The sequence below is a fragment of the Paramisgurnus dabryanus genome, chromosome 13 (assembly GCF_030506205.2).
Source record: "Paramisgurnus dabryanus chromosome 13, PD_genome_1.1, whole genome shotgun sequence".
NCBI lineage: Eukaryota > Metazoa > Chordata > Actinopteri > Cypriniformes > Cobitidae > Paramisgurnus > Paramisgurnus dabryanus.
In genome coordinates this window covers 1,465,383-1,489,389 of record NC_133349.1, presented here as the reverse complement: position 1 = coordinate 1,489,389, position 24,007 = coordinate 1,465,383, and the positions used below count along the sequence as shown (strand labels likewise).

General features: G+C 36.7%; 2 protein-coding genes across 9 annotated transcripts in view; one reads left to right on the top strand and one right to left on the bottom strand.

The window, feature by feature from the left end:
• Positions 1-14,657, bottom strand: part of ubr5 (ubiquitin protein ligase E3 component n-recognin 5) — a 55,131-nt gene extending 40,474 nt beyond the window's left edge. For all 7 annotated transcript variants that reach the window (XM_065299005.1, XM_065299008.1, XM_065299009.1 and 4 more), the window contains exons 1-8: positions 14,440-14,657; positions 6,490-6,534; positions 6,293-6,374; positions 5,778-5,854; positions 2,628-2,747; positions 1,820-2,090; positions 1,414-1,573; positions 1,182-1,331 (exon numbers count right to left, since the gene is read on the bottom strand). In XM_065299005.1, coding sequence (XP_065155077.1) covers positions 1,182-1,331; positions 1,414-1,573; positions 1,820-2,090; positions 2,628-2,747; positions 5,778-5,854; positions 6,293-6,374; positions 6,490-6,534; positions 14,440-14,501 — 967 coding nt within the window. In that variant the 5' untranslated portion in view covers positions 14,502-14,657. The remainder of the gene's footprint in view (positions 1-1,181; positions 1,332-1,413; positions 1,574-1,819; positions 2,091-2,627; positions 2,748-5,777; positions 5,855-6,292; positions 6,375-6,489; positions 6,535-14,439) is intronic.
• Positions 14,658-19,365: 4,708 nt separating this feature from the next.
• Positions 19,366-23,961, top strand: klf10 (Kruppel like factor 10). Of its 2 annotated transcripts, XM_065299024.2 has the most exons (5): positions 19,371-19,467; positions 19,550-21,240; positions 21,573-21,728; positions 21,958-22,651; positions 22,737-23,961. In XM_065299024.2, the coding sequence occupies exons 4-5, from the start codon at positions 21,970-21,972 to the stop codon at positions 23,009-23,011; spliced, it is 957 nt and encodes a 318-aa protein (XP_065155096.1). In that variant the 5' UTR covers positions 19,371-19,467; positions 19,550-21,240; positions 21,573-21,728; positions 21,958-21,969; the 3' UTR covers positions 23,012-23,961. The 2 variants fall into 2 exon arrangements, with proteins under 2 accessions (XP_065155094.1, XP_065155096.1); XM_065299022.2 differs by lacking the exon at positions 19,550-21,240 and having other exon boundaries at positions 19,366-19,467.
• The last annotated feature ends 46 nt before the right edge of the window (positions 23,962-24,007 follow it).

Here is a 24,007-nt window from a genome sequence, read left to right as displayed (position 1 = left end):
ATCGACTAATCGGATAAAAACCTAAATATTTACTCAATTCGAATTTTTACTTCTTTCTTTCTTTTCTTTTCAACGCCATACCAGCTTCTAAAGGAGGTCGCACACCGGCCAGGCAGCTCCGCGCCGTTCTAACAAACTAAATTTTCTATGAGTATACGCACACCGGAAGTCAGGAAGTTGCTCAAATCCCTGTCACGCCACAGAGCGCCACTCACATAGTTTAACATTAAATAACATCATATTTGTCCCAAATCATTAACAATTAACATTGTTTGCTAACGTATATTTAGCATTTTGAAGTAGACGCAATCTGACAAAGCTTGCGCTATTTAATGTGCACTTCCGGTTTACAATACCTCCGAGTTGTCCTAGACGCGACTCGGCGCGACGCTGAGCTGCGCGGCCGGTGTGCGCCCCCTAAAGTATGACTAAATAAAGACTAGAAAAGAGGTTTAAAATGTATTTCCTCTAGAAATTTTAAGACCATGTTTGGATTTGAATTTTTTTTATTAGGGTATACACATGCAGAAGTGTACTAAAAATTGCAAAAAGCCACACACTACTAGAGTTTTACTAATATAATCTTTTTGATTGCGATATTTAAGCCTTAAATAACGACGTTTTAAATAGCTTTTAAATAGTAAAACATCTTTTAATGTCAAAATATAAATAAACACAACGTACAGAGTCTCCAGGGATGTGATGGTGAATAAATTTAGCCAGTTATTAATAAAATTATTTTAATTTTCAACTTTAGACCTTGTTGAGTATTAACATTATTCGTTGTTAACAAAATAAATAAACCATATGATAAGATATATCTATCTTTCTATAATAAAAATAATCCCAGCAACGTTACTAGGTCCCCATACCGGGGTTGATTTTGGGTCCAATTTCAGTGACGTGTCTGCACTTACACGGACACATTTTCTGGGATGAACGCACTGTGTGAAAGGGGATTTATGAATAATATTTCCAACTCTGTTTTTCTTTAAAATATCTGATGGAGGCATATGACAAATCTTGCCGCTGTGTTCATAACTGTATCTGCATGAATGCGAGTAGTGAGCAGTGCCTTTAATGATTGCTTAGTCAAATGGTTTTAATAAAAAAATCTTACTGGACGGCTTCATAATTAACACATAGTGTGTACAAGAGTGAGTGTGTGTTTTATCCTTTACCTCGCGAGGAGCCGAGACGAGACAAAGAGGAGCGGCGAAAGGAGGGATAGCCAAAGTAGCTGATGTCCTCTGAGAACATGGCATCCGCATCAATAATCACACTAGGGTGAGCGGAGTGAATGTCCGCATCCAGCAGAGACATCAAGTCTTCTATAGAGGCGTAAAAGGCATTGTTAAAACAGTCTGTCAGGGGTTATAGCTTTAAAAATGTACAGTATCTGTGACAGTTTACCTCCTGGTAAGTAGGACTCACTAGCCGTGTCATCGCCGTCATCTCCGTCTTCATCATCTCGGCTCAGCAGGTTGTTTACGGCCAAGTTTACATCCAGGTTTGTGCGCTGCAGCTCTCGGATGATGACGCTCCTAGACTTCCCCTGAAGAACCACTTGGGCCTGGAGACAAAGCAGAGTTAATGAGTTTTCTACTTACGCCACCAGCACACAGGACGAATATCAGACATGCAAATCCAGGTCACATTTCAAAAAAGAAGAATTTCATTATGCATAAAGGAAATTTAGGATAAAACTAAAACATTTTGCATTTAGTGCCATTACTGTCACAACCATAACGCACAGTATTCTTTTTGGAAAAACTTTTATTTGATTTGAGAGTGATATATGCATGGTCATGTGAGACACCTGTGAAATGAGCTCCTCCGGGATAACAGATGCTGGGATGACCGGCTGTGGCTGGCTGCCCAGAAGGCCCGAACCTCGGTCTCTGCCCGTGCGGATCACGCGAGTCTGTCTGCGTGAATCACGAGCAGCTGTGGAGGAGCGGCCTGAAGATCCGCCCCCTGCTGCTCCTCCACCGCCTCCCCCTCCGCTAGCCCCCCCACCTCCTACACCTCCACCTCCACTGCCCCCTCCTCCGCTGCCGCCTCCATTTACTCCTGAGCTCCAGCGGCTCCTGTCACACATACACAATCAGCATCAGCTTTTCTTTAACAGAAAGTGAAACGTCTACAAAACAGGTCAAACATTTGAGACCAAGTTATTAGACGAGTAAGATGCATGCATTGAACAAAAAAAACTGCGGTTTATTACTTCGAATTGTTGCATAGTGGACTAAATAAAATATCAATTTTTTCTTGTGTTTGTGTTGTAAAAATTTAACCATTTCTATCCATATTTTTACTGTAGGGCATTCCATTACAACTAAATATGTGTATAATCAAACAAATTCACATGGATATACATCAAATATGACCTAGATTTTTTTACTTTATGGCCCAGCTCTAACATTTTTGGAGAACTAAATGCGATTTATTTTTAAACACTGAATCACCATAAGACCTGAAAACATAACGGCGCTATGAAATCAAAATGTTGGATGATGACGACCATGCACACAAAAACGCAGAACTTTCATATTGCTTTCTCATAACCCAAGGCACCTGTGGCCACCAACTTTACCTGCGTTTCTGATAGCCCTGCCACAACTTACCCAAGGGTGTTGCCTGCCAGTCTGCCCAGTGTATCAGAACCAGACAGGAACCAGGGCGGATCACTAGTCCTGCCTGGCCTGGAGCTCCTTCCTGCTCCTGAGACACTGCTCAACTTTGAACTGGAAACAAAAGATGGGAGATCAGTTACACACCTATAGTCCCACACGTGGGACATCACAGAACCTGGAAAGCCCAGGCCTGAGCCAATTAGCTTCTTTAATCATGGGGCGACTAACATGGCAACACCCTTAGGAATCAGAACTGACTGCAGCGCATTCCTCAGACAAGAGCTTTTGGAAAGGCTGGCAGGGAGAAGATTTCCCCTAAATCATGTGCCATCGTGCCCGTTTAAAGTTTTATACAAATTGCGGTTTACAAATTTGGACTTTTGTAATGGCATTAATCCCGAAAACACCACAAAAGGGAAACACCTACTCGGTTCAAGCAAAGCAGAGAAAACGCTGCGGTGACCAGAAGGCGATCAGAATTGTCTAAGATTTTTAAATGAGGTCCTTGTTTTTGTCTATAATCAGGAATCACAATAAAAAAAATGTGCTTTTCTAATACATTGTTTCCTCAGCAGGATTTGCATAGATTACACACGCATATCTGGCATGAAATTATAAATAGTTGTTTCTACAGCTTAGTTTATAATAGGAAAGTATATTAAAAAATGACCCCTTTAAAGTCTGTAATACAATCAAAAAAAAGAAAGTGCTGCAACGTGCTGTGTGTGTGTGTGTGTGTGTGTGTGTGTGTGTGTGTGTGTGTGTGTGTGTGTGTGTGTGTGTGTGTGTGTGTGTGTGTGTGTGTGTGTGTGTGTGTGTGTGTGTGTGTGTGTGTGTGTGTGTGTTTTCAGACCCAACTATAAACATTTGTGAAACACCAAAGTGTCAGTTTTTAGTAATTTGCATTTCTCAATCTACATAGTGACCCGCTGTTATCTAAAGCACATCCTGAAAAAATGATCAAAATATGAGACATGGGAGGACCAATGATATTTCACATGCCGCCATTAGAGGTCGACCGATAGTGGATTTTACAGATACCGATAACTAGGTTGGTCCGTACTTGCCGATAACCGATTAATCGACCGATAGTTTTTAAAATGGAAGCTTAAAATATGCAGCTTAGCCAGCTAAATCATGAATAAAAGTAACCAGCTTGATATAGACTAATGAAAGTGGATGGTGATAATCATGACATTAAACATTTTGGTTGGATTTATCTGCGTGTCTTTTTGTTTGAGGCACTACTAATATTAACGTTGTGTCAGCCTTGACGACAAATTTAGGTTCCTGATGTTGTTTCTCTGCTAATGCGGCATCTAGTCCACAAAAATTTTTGTATGAAATGAAGCAATGGACGCAACTCGGAAAAACTAAATCGCATGGATTTTTGCCGACAGCCGATCGTTCCACCAATGAACTATCAGTGCCGATTAATCTGCAAAACCGATTAATCGATCTACCTCTAGCCACCATATTAGAATTCAGAGTTTTGTCTGTTTACATTACAAATGCATCATAACTATAGCAAAAAACTCAAAACATGAATCCCTTTTTCCTCACAAAACTATTGTTTCGCTTCAGGATGACATTTTTTTACCCACTGGGTCATGTGGATTACTTTTATGATGATGGATGTGCTTTTTTGAGCTTCGAAACGTTGAACCCCAGACAATGCCATTATAAAGCAAGGAAGAGCCAGGATATTATTGGTTACACTTTATAATATGGGTCTATGTATTATAATTACATAAACAAAAAAATATATATATTTTTACTTCAGCATGAACTAATGAAGTGTCATAATTAAGTACAACATTAACTAACAACTAAAAACATGTAATGTATTAATTTACTATGAATTCATGTTGTTGTGAAGTCATGTTGTAGTTAATGATGACTCTTCATTAGTTTATGATTAGTACATGCCATATGTAACTAGTTAGCTTTGGACGTGATTACGCAATACTTAAGATCGCGCTGACGCATCACACGGCTAGTGCAAGATGAAAAGTGACATTGATTGGGATCGTTTAAAGCTGCATTTAAACTGTAAACTGTTGAGGTCAAATAAAGTGCACTATTTGGAATTTCTTGTCGACTAAACAAAAAAAGACAAACATCTTGGATGACATAGGGATGAGTAAATTATCTGTATTTTTTTTTTGGAAAGTGGACTATTCCAGTAACTCTGCATTACTTCATTTTTAAGTAATGCTGCGTTCAGACCAGCCGCAGTAGAGGGGTCAAGCGCAAGTGATTTTAATGTTAAGTCAATGTAAAGACGCCTTGATTCGTGCCGCGAGACCTCCAGACACGTATGAGGCGTTTAGCGCGGCAGACACGATTCCGCCTCATTTGAGGTCTCGCGGCACCAAATGAGCGTTGCCGCGGCAAACATGCGAGTTGAAAAATTGGAACTTTGGCAGAAAAACGCACTGCGTTAACCAATCAGCAGCTTGCTTTAGTAGTGACGTGATTACAATAAGCAAGCGGAGTCGCAGAAGCCCATTACGCTGATTTCTGTGTGAATGTCTCAATGACTAGAATTTCAGGCACAAATGAAGCAAGTAAACTCAAAATTTTCAAGCCCAAACTAGGAAAGTGGACTATTCCTTTAACTCTGCCTTACTTCATATTTAAGTAATGCTGCGTTCAGACCAGCCGCATTAGAGGCGTCAAAAGGAAGTGATTTTAATGACGCGAATTTGACGCCTCAAACGCGGCTGGTGTGAACCCAATGTCAGAATTCATTTAAGTATTAGTTCATTAAGATTCATGGACCCTTATTATAAAGCGTTACCACATAATTTAATAAAACTCTAGGTGGAGTCATCTGTATTGCTAAACATTGCATTCTAGATGCTATATTCATGTTTATGTGCAGTCATTCTAAAATAATACTGATAATCTTCAGTGTCTTCATGCCAAAAGCAGCAGTCCACAACATTATCTTCTATCCTCTGCTAAACCTCAGTGCAACTGTTTTTGTAATCACGTCATGCAGACAAGCCTAAAAAGCAGGTCAAGATCCATCCACAGCAATCTTAACCAGGACACACAGATCTAATCTAGAGGTATTTTGCATACCAGCTCAACAAAGCACTTTCCAGGTTTCAAACAGCGTTATTAATATCTCACCCATCATTGCCATCTGGTTTGCCGAGCTCCAGGCGGTCTGGCTGGACGGCAAAGCTTATCCTACAGATACGTCCATCCTGAAACAAAAAGCAAACAGACTTGAAATACAGACTTTTTATGCAAGGTCACAGGTTTGATTCCCGGATAATACATATAACAGTTAAAATGTGTGTGTGAATGCACTGCGCGCGTTTCTTTTGCTAAAAGCATCTGTCAAATGGATGAAGGTAAATGTCTACCACATGAAACAGAGAATAAAATGTGACCTAGAGCAAAACCCACTTAAATTCCAGTCTGATCCTCACACAAAGCTCAAATTTCAGTTTTAGACTTGTAATTTTGCACACAACCATATTTTTATAGCACTTTTAGTTCTTTCCGGAGCTTCACCATGTATAAAAAAGAGCTACAAAAGCATGTAGTGAAGCAGCTCTTTAAAATAATAACATGCATGCAACACTTTACCCCACAGATACTCACAAAAAAAGCAAAAACGCAAAGCTGTATAAAATTACCTCAAGGAGAAATCCAGCATGATTTGGTCCAACCACACACTGTTTAAGTTTGGCCTGCTCCAATGGAATAAGGTGTGGATGACTGCAGTGAGGACAGAGAAACGTCAGCCAAGTCTTTTCAGAAAACTCAAATACTTTATAGATATATAAAAACTCAAAAATCCATTGACTTAAAAAGAAAGTCTTTGCTCGGTTACCTGTTGCAGTTGAATTTGTTGAGCTTTTCTGAGACTTCACGAAGCCTGTTGGAGACATCAAAGGCACATGATTAAAAACAGCCTGCTGTTGCTTTAAAAACTCAACTCAAAATTCAATATTCACAGCAGATATCGTTATGCAATGCCTAAACTAATAACACTCTCCAACATTATCAAAGACGCTCTGTACTGCAAACTTGGCTGAATTTAGTGAACCATCATTTATATTGGCTTCAGCAATAACCAACCTAACCAAAGGTTGTTGTTAAGGACTAACAGGATGTTGTTAAGGACAACTATTAAGGTTGAAAACAAGAACCATAGGAGACAGAAGGAGTGAACTAGTTCGCCGCTATAAACTTCAGGCTGTAAATGCTTGTTGGAAATATAGTATATTGCAAAGATCCTTTCACTTTTAAATAGTATACATATGCTATTCTGCATTATAAAAAAGCAAAAACTTTCCAGTCAAGTATCTTGGCAGGATATTTTGACGTCTACTCTTCGGGGATAGGTTCTGGTTATAAGTGCCAACGATGTCTTGACATGCTATCTAGCACACTACTGGAAGAATAAATAACTGGGCAAAGACAACACAGAGTACTTTGCTGCAATGAATGCATACGGACAGAAAACAACAAACCCAATCTCAGGATTCGGTAGATAATAATAATAATAATAATAATAATAGTTAACAAAAATATATGGCATGCATTTGGGGTTGCAAAATTCCAGGAATTTTCAAGGCTGGAAACTTTCCATGGAAATTAACAGGAATATATGGGAATCAAATGAGAATAAAATGGAAATTTGAAGAAATTGCAGTTGACTATAACAGGTGACTTAAATGTAGTCCATTTTAGAATGATTTCTTAAGGATTTTTGATCAATTAAATCCACACTTTTAGGATTTTTCCAAAATTACAGATTTTGAAGGATTCTTTAAAATTTGTATTACCTTGCATGCATGTCTGCTTATGAAAAAAAAACAAAATGCTTATTTATGTTTGTATATGATATAGTTTATATAAATTTCACACAATTTCCAATAATTTCCATAAAAGCTTGTACATTCCTGTAAATTCCAGTTAAGATTTGGAATATTTCCAAAATTCCCATGGAAAGTTTCCAGAAATTTACTAGAAATTTGCACCCCTTTGCAACCCTACATGCATTATGAAAGGCCTTAAAAATAAAAGTAAAAATAAAAAAGCTTCATCCGCTAAAAATTCATTAATCTGCACTTTATTTGCCAGGAAAAATTGGAGGCACTGTGTGAAGTGAACACACTGAATGGTTGCATGGTGTGTTGCAGCTTTTGTGAAGCAGCATAGCAGACAATGACATATGAAGAAAGATTAAGATCCTTAAAGGGGTCATATTATGATATATTTTTAAGATGTAAAATAAATCTTTGATGTCCCCAGAGTGTGTATGTGAAATTTTAGCTCAAAATACTCCACAGATTATTTATTATAGCATGTTAAAATTGCTAATTTGTAGGCCTGAGCAAAAGTGTGCCGTTTTCGGGTGTGTCCTTTAAAATGCAAATGAGCGGATGAAATGCGAACACTGATCACAATGATGGTGGTTTGTTGTAATAGAAACTTAATTGTGCTGTCAAGTCCTTTTTTCTCCCTCTTTTTCTCTGCACTAAATTCCAGTGCCATGGTTGGTTAGTGCAGATAAAGGGGGCAGTATTATTGTAATTCGCCTTGCTACCTACATCACAAAACAGGCGAAATCTAAACGACCTAATTTTTCACATGCTTGCAGAAAATGGCTTACTCAAATTAAGTTACTGGGTTGATCTTCATCACATTTTCTAGGTTGATAGAAGCACTGGGGACACAATTATAGCACTTAAACATGAAAAAAGTCTAATTTTCATGCTATGACCCCTTTAAAGCAGTGCACAAACAGGGACAGTACAGATGAAGTGAAAAAGCATTAAATGAAAAGTAGTCTTAACCCTACAGTGATGCAATAAAAACAAACAAACATTCAAATAGCATTTTTTCTATTCAAATTATTATTGCAAATCAAATATTTGACAATTCGACCATTCGTGCACATTCCTAATCCCATAATGCATTGATCTCTTTAACCAGTCCCTTGTTAGGATCACTTAAAATAGGATGCTGCTCTAGAAACCAGCTGCCTTCATAGACAGTAGATAGCAAAGCACTCACAAGATGTTCAGGGCTCACAAAATTGCTAGCCCAACGTCCCGGGGCTATTGTGACTTGCAGTCGGGCTACCAAAATACATCTCCGCCCTGCCTGTCGGGCTGTCTTGACTTATAGGGAGGAAAAATATATTTAAATGCTTATGCATTCTCTCACAGATTTGGATGGGTAATTATTGTGCATGTAATTTAGGAAGCCGGTATTAAAATCTTTAAAAGGTGCGATGAAGCCACGAACTGTACAGGAAGCAAGCATTACTGATTTTTCATTGACGATCTGGATCTGTTGCGCAAAATTTACTCCAATGTCGTTCTGTCAGTCATTACTATCCTCACGTAAAAAATGTAATGTCCGGCAGCAAACTTTTAAAGTGATATAGATTGCATGTGCAGTGAAGAGAAGCCTGCTACAGTATGCGTGACACTGTGCAGAACTTGCTCTTAAAGCAACAGCAGCCCCTATTTTTCTGATTGAAAAATTACCCAATCTGTAACTGGAACAACATTGTATTATTCGAACTGTGAGTTTTGTGACCCACTGAACCACTATTAAATACTGAGTATATCCAGTGTGGAGATGAGCAGGAAAAGTTGTCTTGCATGGAAATCCAGATTTTTTATTTGTTAGGAAAAAACAGCATCAAAAACAACAAGAATAGCAGAGTAAACATTGTGGTCAGTGGTCCTATAGGCTTTGTTTTGGCAAAATTTGGCTCGTGGTGAAAACTAATTGAGGAACCCTGTGCTATGCCCAAAACGTCGAGTAGCATTTTCTTATCAGTGAATTTTAGATAGATATTTCAGTTCAGTTGGAAGCAAATATTTTATTGATGATTGTAATTTAATTATTTTATGTGTTATTTGTGTTTTGTGTCTTCTATATTTTACAAAAATGTATTTTTTATTCGGGCGACTTGCTTTCATTTCGGGCTACCAAAAATTAAAGAGTGCCTGCCCAAATGGCTACAAGGGATTTAGAAATTTTGTGAGCCTGTATGTTGGAACAGAACCGATGCAAAGCAGTCTAAAAAAATTAAAACAGAAAGCCCCATTGCACGTTCAATATAACACATCCTAAACACATCCAATACTTGAAATATATTATGATGTACAAACTTAAAAACAGACGAAAACATAAAACATCTTTTAATGTTATTATTATTTTGATAAAAGACTGTAAATCATCAATGATTATTACTTAATACGGACTAGAAAGACTAAAAGCTAAATCTTTCTGAAGTTTGGCTAATACCCATAATGCAATATGCACACAGAACATCCTAGCACAGCAGCAGTCTAATCTACAGATCATGCTGCTCATCTACTATCAAGGGGACACGTGTGCTGAAAGATCCCTGGTTTCCTGTAAGAGTATTGCAGCAGACCAGCCATTAAGACTCGGTTCATTATTACAACACACACCACAAAACATTAAATGGAAGGCTGGACATACAAGTCGAATCACCGAAGTGCACATCCAGCCAAGAAATGGGACAGATGGGAAATAAACACAGCAGCCTAAACAAAGTGGCTCGAGATGCAGGAACAATGTGTATTGTAATGTAACGTGTGGTTGGGTGCAAAGGCAATACAACTAAATGACTCAAAAGTATGTTTCACCTACTAAACAAAATCTCTAACTATTTATGCAAAAATAGTGCTCATCTCCCTCAACTGACACGAAAATGGCTGCATGCTGGCACAATTTCTGGGTGAAATATAACATTTAAAAAAAATTTTAACATCAATTCTTTCGAATAATAGGCATTAGGGATGCAAAGACCGATCCTTGTTGCAAAGAGTTTTACGCAATTCTGTTGACATTGTCACCCAATTGAAAATAATTAATTTTGATGTATTTTTCTGACCTTTTTGATTGCCAGGATATAATCTGCCCCGATCGTCATTTTTAAAAAAACAGACCGAAGTCCATCAGTGAAAAAAATTGCTGCCGATACCAATTATAGGCCGATATTAGGGCTGTCACTTTTTATTCGATGTTCGAATATGCAAATATCCGTATTCGAACTATAAATAAACCACCCGGTTTTTAAAATGCCATGTGTAGCGCATTTTTTACAGTAACACCTCGTAATAGGAAGGAGGCTGAGAGTGAGACTGACGACTGCAACTGTGCGCAAGAGAGGGAATCAAATTGGACCAACATGAACCTAATGTGCATGTCAAGATAGAATTATAGTTTGTATATAAAATGACATATTTAACACTGCTATAAGTGTTAAACATTATAGCAGAATAAAAAACTTGCGTTAATACGTTCGCATTATGAAAATAGCATGTATGAAGATAATTTCATCATTTTTACAACGCAATGTAAACTTTATATTAAACAACAACAGCATTTGGCTTGTAAACGGATTTTAAATGATCATGTGCTGACTGTCACATAGACGACAGAGTCAAGTGAGATCTGCTTAACTTAGCGGTAAGTTTAATTTCATCTCAAGTGTCAAAGGGTTTGTGCTCTCTATCATTGAAAACAGGCAAGCAAACAGCACGCGCAGGGTTAATGTACTTGTCACTGTCGGCTCACAAACGCGCAGGATAGGCCATGTATGTATGTGTTGTCAATGAGATTACTTCTCACAAACACGCTCAAGCGCGGGATATGTGTGCTTGTCAATGACGGGCATTAAATCCGCAGAATTCCGCGGAGTTTTCTGCCGAAATCTGCGGGCGCGAATTCCGTTTGGGCTCCTACTCCTGCTGCTGTCCAGGTTGTCACGTTATTGTCTGTAACTGTTCTGAATCATTTTTTTGTAAACTTCTGAATCAATTTTTGTATTCATAAGTTAATAACCTGCTGTTTCAAACATTAAGTAAAAAGGTGGGGGGTGCCCAGATATTCGAATATATTCGGATAAATTGCATGATATTCGAAATCCGTTCGAATTTGATTTCTCTCAAAACTGACAGCCCTAGCCGATATATCAACGCATTCTTTAATAGGCACAAGTGGACAGTAATGGCACATTCACACGGGCGTCAGAAATAACGCTTGACGAGAGGCGTGTCTGAAGCATGGTCAACAACCAATCACAGTGGCCGCAACATATGCTCCTCTGTTCTCCGATCTTGCATAAGAGTAATCTTTACTAGGTTATTTGTATAAGGTGATCTGATTGGCTGATTGACACCAGCGTTGGCATTTGAAAAGTTGAGTAGCAGTTAGGGCTGGGCGATATGACCCAAAAAATTACCGAGAAAATGTTTTCCATATCAGTCGATATCGATAATTATCATGATAAATAACAAATCTTTACTCCTGTCAAATTTAAAGGCAGGTTTTTGCTCCTGAATGAAAATTGTAAAAACCAGACAGTTAATAATGGTTTTAAACTACTTTTTATTCAGAACATGACAAATACTAAAATCTTGTTTTAATGCATGTGTATTAAATGTAAATCTATTTGTTATGAAATCAACACATTTCTGACACAAAAGCAGCAGACTACTGTCACTTTAAGACCCAAGACAGACTGCTTTAAGTTTCAATATACTGAGTAACAGCTGTTTATGTTCACTTAAACAAGAAAGAAAACTTAGTTCAGTGATCACGCGTGTGTTATACATTTACGAGCTATACAAGCTGATAAATGGATGTCAAGAGCGTCACGTTGCTGTGGGAGCGCACATACCCAAACACTATATTCACTGCAGTGGTGGATCTGCTGGTTTTCCTCAGGTTCCTGAATTTGTGAATGTCCTGTAAATATACTTTAAAAGCTGTGCGGACGTGTGCGTGCGCAAGGCGGACGCTGAATGAAAGTAAAGTATACTGCACGCACCTGTGTCTGCTGTGTTTGAAGAACCATGTTTGCGCATCCAACATTACACACAAGAAAATGTTTCCGCGTATTTGGATTCCGTGATTCCATCCGCGTTATCCGCATCACGAAAATCATAGGTCTCTACTAATAAATGAATAACTTGCCTCTAATTCCACTCCTTCAAGTCTAACTGTCACTGTGATTGTAAACCAAGAGCACGTGCCGCATCCGGAAGTGCTCGCGCAACATTACGCACAGTGCGTAAACATTATCGATCACTTATCGAACTGTCCTTATCGTTTTATCGGAAAAGTTTATATCGGTTATATCGTTATCGAATTATCGCCCAGCACTAGTAGCAGTACATTCACAAGAGGCGTAAGCATTAATGCATACTTTTAACGGGTGACATCAAGCATTGCCGAACAGAATTGTGGATCTGTCGGCATCGCATCGCTGCCATTTCTCAACTTTTCTAGTGCCAACAAATGCGTCAGCCAATCAGATCCCCTTATGCAAATAACCTAGTAACGAGACAACCAATTATGATGCGCCACTGTGATTGGCTGTTGGCCACGCTTTAGACACGCCTTCCGTCAAACGTTAACGTTTGCGCCCCGCCCCCGTGTGAATGTACCGTAATGCTCAACTTCTGCAGCGAGCAACGCCAGTGACGTGACGCAGACGGATCCATAATTCAGTTTGGGTGATGTCAATCATTCAAAGTAAATAAGAAGTGTGAATTTTCCATCAGATGAGGAAAAAAATAAATAAAAATCTTTGTCATATTTCATCACACTTTACAAAATTAAACTGTAAATGGACAAAGAATGATCCATAATGGGGTCCGACGTCATATCCAATTTTTACAACACATTTTCAAGTTTTTTATCCAATGCATATCTTTGCAAAGATTTTGCATTTTCAATGGTTCAGCAACTTATTGATCAATACCAATTACACAACAGTACAACAGATTCAAAAGACTGGACCTTCAATACTTCAAAACCTCATTTTCATGCTAAGACCTGCATATGCAAAATGAATGAATACCTTAAAAACCTAAGACAAAATATTATGCAAAACATTACATTTGGAAAAGACCCAACACCCATTTTGTCCAAAGCTGCTTCTAGTGACCATCAGATGACCACATGGTTCCTCTGGGCGGCTGTCATCTACATATCACACAACATCAAACTTCTTCCTAGCAGGGCTGACTGATGTCAGCATGATCATAACATTTCAGGAAATGTTATATCACTGATAAATCTCTACGCTTATTTTAAACCCAAACCTTTTAAATAAGGCTTTCCAAGCCATGACAAAGAAATAAGCAAGCCCAAGATATCATTTAGCAAACACACAAAGCACCACATAAAAACGATCTTTCATCTTGATAAGCGTGTTGAGTCTACAGTAAAGATTTACATGTAAAGCTATTAAAAATGGCTTTGTCTATCTAACCCTGGAACATGACGACAACCTTAAATGAAACCCAAAGGACTAAAACAACCCTGTAAAAACATTCACTCGATCATCAGTATCATTTCCACCCACATTACGGTGATAAATTAATTAACGTTAAACGGCTAAGCGCAGTGCTAACGGCTAACCGGCTAAACTGAGCCGAATCTCTTTAGCAATTCCGCTCGCATTCATTCGTCGAATCGTCAAATCACGGCTTATTTTCAAAAGCCAAGTCTTACATTTACGACAAAAGCGTTTGTTGGGGATTTAAAATGATCAAATGTATATTTCTTCCCTCTCTTTTTCACCTTCCCATCCCCCAACCCGCATTGTGTCTCCAGTCAGCCGGGCCTCGTTATTTTTAGACCCAATGTCCAACCTTGAGGGTTTGCAACAGCCCTACAATACGGCATATATCTTATTAAAGACACTTTTCACAAAGTTCTGCCCCAGCCAGGGGTGACACATTGATTTCAAGTCGTTGTTATTTTACATAAATACCTGTCATTAAGCTGGTCTTCGGTCCCGGGTAACGGGTGAACCACGAAGTGAATGGACGTCATGGGCTCGGTCCCGCTTTAAAACTATATTGGGGAATTTGTTTCTTTTCTTAACGTGATAGGTTTGAGAACGTGTTTCAATATGAATCCCTTCGTTTAAAGAAACCGAAGAGCTGAAATGTACAACCTCCTCATCCACATGCCGCCATCTTAACTGAGCTTAAGCTTCTTTGGGTCTGTTGGGAGGATGCGCATGTAACGACGCCGCTGATTGGTTAGCGCAGAGCATGTGTCCGATGAGCTCATTGGTCGAGAGGGATAAAGGCAGGGTCGGTCCCCATGAGTCCTTTCCCATGTGTTGTCATTGTGAAAGCATTGTGTGTTTTTGTTGCTAGTGATTGCAAGCTCATGTTGCTGTAAAAAAAAAAAACGTTGGGTTTTCTCTGCATTTAGTTTCGTGCCATATGTGTCCATGTTTACGATTGTGTCTGCAGGGACATGGCAGAGACTTCTGTCAGACATCTCATATATCACAAAAGTATGTAATTTAATTGATCCACTGAGATGTGATGCTTTGTGGTGTATTTTACCCCGTGGGAACATGACAATGATGCCATGCCACCTTCCTTCCAAACATACACACCTGTAACTTCCCAATACATGAATGCATAGAAGAAAAAACATGGAGATATTTTTGTTACACAAGTGGTTCTCAAATTGGGGGCCCTGTTTTCATGACATTTTACAAAATATATTAATTTATCATGAATTCTGTGTTATTAAACCTCAAATAAGAAAAAAAATAATGCTACTGACCAACAGCAATATGTTGTATAATTGAATATCCTATACGGCCAAAAAATATATTTTCAAATATAATTTTAAATATATTTCAAAATATACAAAAAATATATGTGCTGAAATATATTTTGAGATATGTTTACAAAAATTTATTTTTCACCAGTATATTGTTGTAATTTTTTGTATATTTTGCAATATATTTGAAAATATATTTTTTGCCATATGGGATATTAAATTATACAACATAGTGCTGTTCATTTATTAGCCTTATTTTTATTTTCTTATTTGAGATGTGTTTTAAAATATATTTTAAAGCATTTATATTCACATCACATTGGAAAACAACTTTGTATGTTGCAAACCTGTAAACAACAGGCTTGAAAATGTTAAAATGCAATATTTTCAAAGCAAAAAAAATTATATTTTATACATTTTATACTTTATATATTTTATACAAACTTTTATATTTTTGCCAGGAAAATATATTTTTTGCTGTATGGGTTGTAAAATTAAAAATGTATTTGTTGCCCCTGAAATACATTTGGAAAAATATGAAGGTTAAAACTAAATATATTTTTTTCCAAAATTCCAAAATATATTAGGCTTTACTTTCTACAAAATGTATTTAGCAGAAATTTAAAACATATTTTTGGCTAGAGCAATGTATTTTTTTTGACTCATGAGATGTTTTGTTTAATTTACAATTTTAAGTTTTAAAATTGTTTCATGTCATAAATTTTCTTTGGGGGGGCTGTGTATGTGAAGGATGCACCTTATACAAGGTAGGCCGCACGCCGAAAATGTTTGAGAATCACTGTGTTACACAATGTTAAACACAATTTTTAACCAAATGAGTATCAAGCAAAAATAGTTCAAATAAAAGAGTCAGTAAAATAAAAAAATGTCAGTAAGGTCACTATCACCCTTATAAAAATGAACAATTATATAATTATAATTATAATAATAATATAATTATATATAGCAAAAGTGTAGTAACTATGTATTTGTAGTGACTATTGTTTTAATTTAATGTAATTTTCATAAGGGCAGGTGTAAGTACATTTGGTATGCAAACTGTTGAGCATAAAAGCATCTTTCAAGATGAGATGCTTCTACTGAAACTCACTGATGTTAAGATAACATGATCATAAGGTTTAAAAAAAGCTGAACATACAGAATACTGAGAAATTCTGACATTTTGTGATTTTTTTATGGATTTTTCACTCAAAGTTTTACACCATGTACATTAATAAAGAGACTTTTACTTTACTTTTACTGTATTCAGCTTTTTAAACAACAGAAGCATTTCAATAGAGGTCTCACTTAGGCCCCTTTGTATTTAAACACATTAAACTAAACATTAAACCAGATTAAGAAGGTGACCTAATTATTGACTAAATTAAAATCACATATTTTATTCCTTTAACACCACAAGCGAATAAACTTTTAAATTAATGAAATGTACACTGAATATGCAGCATGAAGTTAAAACAACTTGGTTTTGCAAGTCAATTCAACGAACCATTTTAAGTTTTGGCTTGTGAAAAAAAATGTCATAGCTTATAAAATCAAATTGAAATTATTGAACTTAAGTTGAAGTAACATAGAAATATATGTTGATTTAAGAAAAATGCTTGGTATTTTTTACAGTGTACAGTATAATTAAATGCTTAATTAAATTAAAATGGACAAAATGTTCCAAAAAAAATCAATTTAATGTCCAGTAGGTGGCAGATTTTGCTTTCTATATTAAATTGACAAACGTTTTTGCCATACAATCTGACATTGAAAGACAGCCATGGACCTATGTGTGTTATTTCAGAATATCATTAAGTAAGAATATTTTACATATCTGTTTTCTTCATTGCCTTTGGAATAGTAGAAACACAGAAACACTTTTTGTACAGCCTTTTATATTTAAGATTGTCATATTTTGCACTAGTTGGTCTATATATTCCAAACATATTCAACTTCATGTTTATAATTTGTTGTACCTTTGTATATTTTTCTGTATATTTTGTATTTATTTATACTTATGAATCTTCACACATGTACTTTTAATTTAAAACCATGGTATGCCAAGTAATATTTTGTTGATATATTTCTATATAGAGATCAAAAATGTTAGATTTTTGAATTTTGTTGCATAAACACAGAAAACAGAATACATTAGGTGAAATTGTTTCTCTAAATCAGTGCTAAATCAGATAAATTAAGGGCTTTAAAAACACCATGTCCTGACTAATTTTAACATCGGTGACATTGTTTTGTCTCAAGATGCACATCTGTTGGGTTTTTTGTAAGGTATGTTTGTAAAAACCTCTTAAATTACCTATAAAAAAAACCTAGTCCTGGATTAACCTTAACCCTGTATGGGAAACCGCCCCTTAATTTTTTGTTTAATTTAAACTGCAAGATCGGCAAAAAGTTTAAGAACCAGATGCAAATCCTGGTTCATTTCTTAACCTGGTATGCGGATGCTAAAGGCCACAGATAATCACATAACATGAGTGTGTGCTGTTATCTTCACACATACTGTATGTACATCAGCACTGCCAAGGTCGACCGCTGTAGGCAAACACAGATTGAAGTTATTTTTAACAAAAATGCTCGGTGAGTTAAAGAGTGACATTGTGTAAACATGTCCAGTACTATACTGGGAATCATGAATGAGTGTCTGAGTTTAGTGCACTTTGTGCTCTGATGAAAATCTTCATGAAGAAGAGATCCAGTGAGCTAAAAATAGCAGAAAGCTTCAGGATGAAATGGGTTCAGTCCAGATGGTTCTTTAGCCCTGTGGTGGTAACACTGGGATTGGTCAATTGCTGCATTGAGTGTTTAAATATGATTTTCTACATTGTTATGTCTATCAAATTCCTTCACGCTATTAATGTGATTGCATAATAAAATCATTTACATTCAATGTAGTACATTTATGTATTAATTGTGTAAATATCTGCAGTCCTGCTGTTTTATTTCGCTCTGATCATGACTGTACATGATGTTTTATTTATTCTGGAGTGGGATGAACAAACAGCCAAAGACCTAGAGACTGCATGAGTTTAGAATGATTTTACCTTAAAATCACTGTTATGCACAGTCTCTCATTTCTTTATTCAAATCTAAACCTGAAGCTTAGGCTGTGTCTTTGGACAACGACGTTTTCAGTCACCAAAATAACTCTGCACATTTCTATTCCATTGAATAAATGCAAGGTATAAGCAAATAATGGTTATGGGATACGCACATTTGGCCTTTCCCAGAGTGCTCTAGATTTACACACGCACACACGCATGCTCATAACCTCACATATTTAGGACAAAGGTCAGTCGTGAAATTCAGCCCACCAAAAGATTCAGTAACACTTCAGTAGAGGAAATGATGACCTTTAACATGAATCATTTATTAGTATTTTGTGTATTTTGCAGATCTTACATTCACCAGACAAACAGTAGGCTAAGCCAAAATCATTGATTGATTGCTTGACAGGTGCGCTTTGGCCTGTTGGGTAAATGTAATTTAGTTTTTTAACAGTTTAACAACGTTTAGATCATCAAACTTCTAATTTCACATTTAGTCATTTATAAAGATTTGTTTTTATGGTTTATAGATATTATATTATAGGCCTATTCATGTTTAGAGCTTACATTAGTGCAAAAATATATTTACTTTCATCATCTTTTTGTTTTTACTTTGGGATTCACAATTCTAAAGTGTTCCTATACTTCAAAAGGTTTTTACATTTACATTTAGCAGACACATTTATCCAGAGCAACTTACATTGCATTACAACACACATTTTCATCACCATGTGCGTTCCCTGGGTTCAAATAAAGTTTAGGGCATTTTTGGTTTAAAAGTATTCCCAAACAGTCTGTGACTGTTAAATAATATTGTTAAATAAAGTCTGTGTTTCAGTAAATGTTGACGATTCTTCAGCAGATGGAGTTCGGGTAGAATGTCGAGTGCACGCGTCTGGAATCAGAGCTGACTGTGTACCACGCTTCACACACCGCGCGCATCATTCACTGATCACGCATCAACTCTCTCTTCTCATTGGTTAGCGGTTTGCACACCTTTGTCCATAATTGGCCGGAGGTGAAGCCACGCCCCCCGGCTTACTGAAGTCTGAATGAATCTGAACTGTTAGAAACATTTACTGTATTATTCACAATGAGTTTTACCCGTCGAGTCAGAATAAATCAGAATGACGCCTGTTTTTAAAAGTGTAAGTAAACATATTGATGTTTTTAAGATTGTTTTATAATCTACCTGCTTAACAATTTCATTTCATTTCTTGCTTGCTTCAGGTGCAGGCGTTTTTGCTTTGCCATTTTTTTCTTTTACAGTGATATACAGTGATTATTTAGTGCATGTGTGCACGTGCATGTACATGTGTATCAGTTGTGCATTCATTCATTTCATTCAATTTTAAAAGAGCATGCATTTAAGAAAAGTGTTATGTATAAAATTAAAATAACAGTCTGGTGCAAAGCATTCTGGGAACCAAAATCTAAAGGAAAAAAGTGTTAGTATATAAATATTAGTTATAGTTATATTAGTTATATAAACCTAAAATACCAAATAAAAGATATGAAGTATTAAATTTTTATATTGGTAAAATGTAGGCCTAAATAATACAAATAAGACACAATAATATATTTATTCTTTTTAATTATTAAAAATATGTACATATCATGTCATTTCTAACTGGTTTGACTATTTGTATTTTAGAAGTATTTTCTATATGTTTGACAGTGCTATCAATTAATGTTATAAAGTTTGTAAAAGTGTAGCATTGGGTGTAACTATAGTTACTAAGTAATTAGTTACTGTAATTGATTAGTTACTTTTTCCTTGAAAAAATAAATTAAGGGATTAGTGGCTGGACACTTATGTGAAAAAGCCAAGTTTCCATTAGAATCAATTGAAAACATGCGCCGGCCGCAGGCGTAAAAGCTTTGGTGTGTCCAGCCCCTTACTCTTTTTCCCAGTAATTTAATTACAGTAACTTCTGAGGTAACTGTGTATGGACTGTAGATCAATGATATATAATAAAGTAGTGACTGTGGTTTTACAGCAGTCTACCGCAAATTTAAAACATACAGTAAATCACTGTAAATTAAATGTTAATACCCTTAATCCAATGCATATTACAGTAATGAACTGGAAAAGAAAATGATGGTATTTTACTGGGCATTTTGCGGTAAGTAACTGTAGAAATTACAGTTAAGTCTAACAGAGTTGTTACTAAGTAATTAGTTACTGTAATTGAATAGTTACTTTTTCCATGAAAAAGTAAATTAAGGGATTACTCTTTTTACCAGTAATTAAATTACAGTAACTTCTTAGGTAACTGTGTATGGACTGTAGATCAATGATATATAATACAGTAGTGGTTACTATAAAAAGTAAAGTCTAAGGTTAAAATGCATGTTTTTTATGTATCCTTCTCACTTTGAATACTTTGGTGAGTTAATAAGAATAACGGTAATGTAGTTTACAATTCTCACTATAAACTGGTTGGTTATTAGCATTAATATTACTGAGATATTGGCTGTTTATTAATACTTAAAAAGCACATATTATTGTTTGATTCTGCAAAAACCTTAATCTACATCCTTAATTATACCTAATTCCTACAAATACTTAAACTTAACAAATGCTTCACTAAGTATCAATAAGCAGTAATTATGGGTATATTAAAGCAACACTAAAGAGTTATTGCTCTTTGCTCCCCCTACAGGTTAGATGCGTAATTGTTCATTAGCACTGTCGTAAACACTGCAGCATAGCTGGCTCTGATTGGATTGTAGGTCTGCTTTTGTAAGTTTGTAAGTTTTTGTAGTTTTCACTCGAACTACAGGACCACTACCCGACATTGGAAACTTCTTTAGTGCGGTTTTGGCCGATAGAGGGCTGCAAAGCGAATGTGAAAGTGCCATTCACCCTGTTTTGAGTGGATGAACCACTGAAACTTTTTTGGAAACGTTATTTTAAGGTAAAAAAAACTCTTTGGTGTTGCTTTAAGGCAAAAGTAACTGGACCTTAAAAAGTGTGACCAGATTATGATTTATTTGAGCCGTTTCAAGATCTTTTCTTTGTATCATTTACTAAATAGGATTTAGTAAGTAATTAGTCAAAAGTAATTGAATACTTAATTAGAGAGTAATTTGTAAAGTAATCTAATTAGGCTACATGATTGAAGATGTAATTAGTAACTAATTAATTACTTTATTGAGTAACTTACCCAACACTAACATAAACTTAATGTAAGCATCAAATTTAGGATGAATGTCTTATTTCTTCATGTTGTTCCCTTTGTTCTGACAGAGTTTGTCAAATCAGGAGTCAGGTGTGAGAGACAACTGGAAGACTGGGAAGTCTGAGGATTTCCAGCAGAGGGAATTTCGGCCCCTGACACCTTTGTCTGATTTCTTTGAAGATTCACAGAGTTCAGTCACAGCCGAGATCCATCAGACTTCCTCGGTGAGTGAAAAATAATAAAATCACCAAAATAAATCTCATGAACACAGTCTAAAACATAAGACAGACATAAAACTTCTTAAAATAAGCATAGGTTTACCACCAATTTCATATATTTATTTTTTTATAATAAAGCGCTTTTCTGTGATTCTCATTTATGCTATGTGAAAATAAAATATAGAAAAATACCCATATTAAATACTAAATTGGTTGTTTATTTTCTTTATACTAGGCTGTGCAGTGTATGACCCCACCATACAGCCCTCGCTGTGATCAGGAGTCGGCAGAGGTCGCCTCCAACAGTCCCATCCAAGAGCCAAGATCTCAAGCTATCAGTGTAATCCGCCACACCTCAGAAGCATCATCCCCCATAAACTATTTCTGCCCTGCTGAAACTTCAGACATCAAGTGTTCATCTGGTAACAAACACATTTCTTTTAACAACCCTCACTGTCAATCTAAAGGCCCACATGGCAATGACTCAAACCCTAAGCCTCTCAGCTCCGATGTGTCTCCAGCCCCCCGGCCGGTGTCTGGTGTTCCTTCTGAAAGTGTGCCATCGATCTCAGTGTTCCAGATGATTCCTTTAACACCCAGCTCCATGGTTCCCATCCCTCCGCAGTGCCTTGCTAATTCGGCAAACGTTTGCCAAGCGTCAGTGGTTTTTGTGGCTGCTCAGATGCCCAAAGGTTCAGTGATGGTCGTTGTGCCACAGCCAGTCACACCTACACAAACCTATCTGGCACATTCATCAGGTTTGAAGTTTCCTGCTATTGCTCCAGCTCCAGGCCACAACTCATCCTCAAACAGCGCCGTCTCCAAAGCAGCTCCATCACGGACTCGCGACCACGTCTGCTCTCACCCGGACTGTGGGAAAACGTACTTCAAAAGCTCACACCTAAAAGCACACCTGAGAACCCATACAGGTACAGAGCACCAGTTCACCTGTCATTACTTACTCCTCTCATGATGAACTTTTTTTAATGTTTACTCTTTTGTTTCTTCTTTCAGGTGAAAAGCCATTTCATTGTAGCTGGGAAGGTTGCATGAGGCGTTTCACCAGATCTGATGAACTCTCACGTCATCGACGCACACATACAGGAGAGAAGCGTTTCGCCTGCCTCATCTGCCACAGTCGCTTTATGCGAAGCGATCACCTTACCAAGCACGCCAGTCGCCATCTCACTGCCAGGAGAACATCAATGTGGCAGAAAGATATCAACAGTCTTAACATCACCACTGTCTCTCGCAATCTACAACCTTTGGCCCCCAAGACTCTGAGCTGACAAAGATGGAGGTGGATCGGGGGCGAATTTTTCTAGAAAGCCATTTATTCAGGAATTATTTTTAATATTTAAAAATGGTTGGATGGAGAACACAGAAGTCTTAAGACATTTTTTTTTATTTGATCTGTTTAAAACTTCACATGCAAACTTAAAAAACGCAAAAGACAAAAGAAAGACATAGTGCAATGACCAATGGTCTGATGTGTGTTTACATATGAGTGAACACAAGGACAACTCCTTTGTGACCTTCAGACCACAAAACTACAAACAAACTGGCATCACAAGCTAGCGAAACATGGGTAACACTTTACAATAAGCTTCATTAGTTAACATTATTTAATGTATTAACTAACATGAACAAACCATGAGCAATACATTTGTTAAAGTATTTATTAATCTTTGTTAAAGGTGCAGACAGTGTATAATTTTTAAAAGGAAATGCAAAATATCATACAAAACTATATGATCAGGAGTGTATAAAGACCTTTTTATAATGCAACGTTATGTTTTTATTACCTTAGAATGAGATGTTTTTATCTACATACACCGAGGGTCCCCTTACATCGAAGTCGAGATTTTGTGACACCATGTTTCTACAGAAGCCCTTAACGGACAAACTTTTTTTACAAAATTGTGTCCGGCGATGACATGTTTGTCCCATGGTGGCTAACGTAGCTTCTCTATGCATTTCAAAAGCAAGGGGTGAGCAGTGGACTGAGCTGTTGGTTGCAATGCACAACCTCACCACCAGATGCTGCAAAAATTTACAAACTGCACCTTTAATGTTAGTTAACAGAAAGCTTTTATTGTTTGGTTATGTTAGTTCAAAGTGCATTAACTAATGTCAACAAGATTTTAATTAAGTATTAGTAATTGTTGAATTTAACATTAACAAAGATTAATAAATGCTATATAAGTGAAGTTCATTATTAGTTCATGTTAACTAATGAACCCAATTGTAAAGTGTTACCAAAACATGTGTATATCACATGGTTT

Bases quoted from the DNA above. Each gene is read 5' to 3' on its own strand.
- klf10 (XM_065299022.2), top strand. From the start codon at position 19,447: ATGACGCCTGTTTTTAAAAGT. The intron at 19,468-21,572 runs GTAAGTAAACAT...TTGTTCTGACAG, and splicing joins TGACGCCTGTTTTTAAAAGT to AGTTTGTCAAATCAGGAGTC. The intron at 22,652-22,736 runs GTACAGAGCACC...TTCTTCTTTCAG, and splicing joins ACACCTGAGAACCCATACAG to GTGAAAAGCCATTTCATTGT.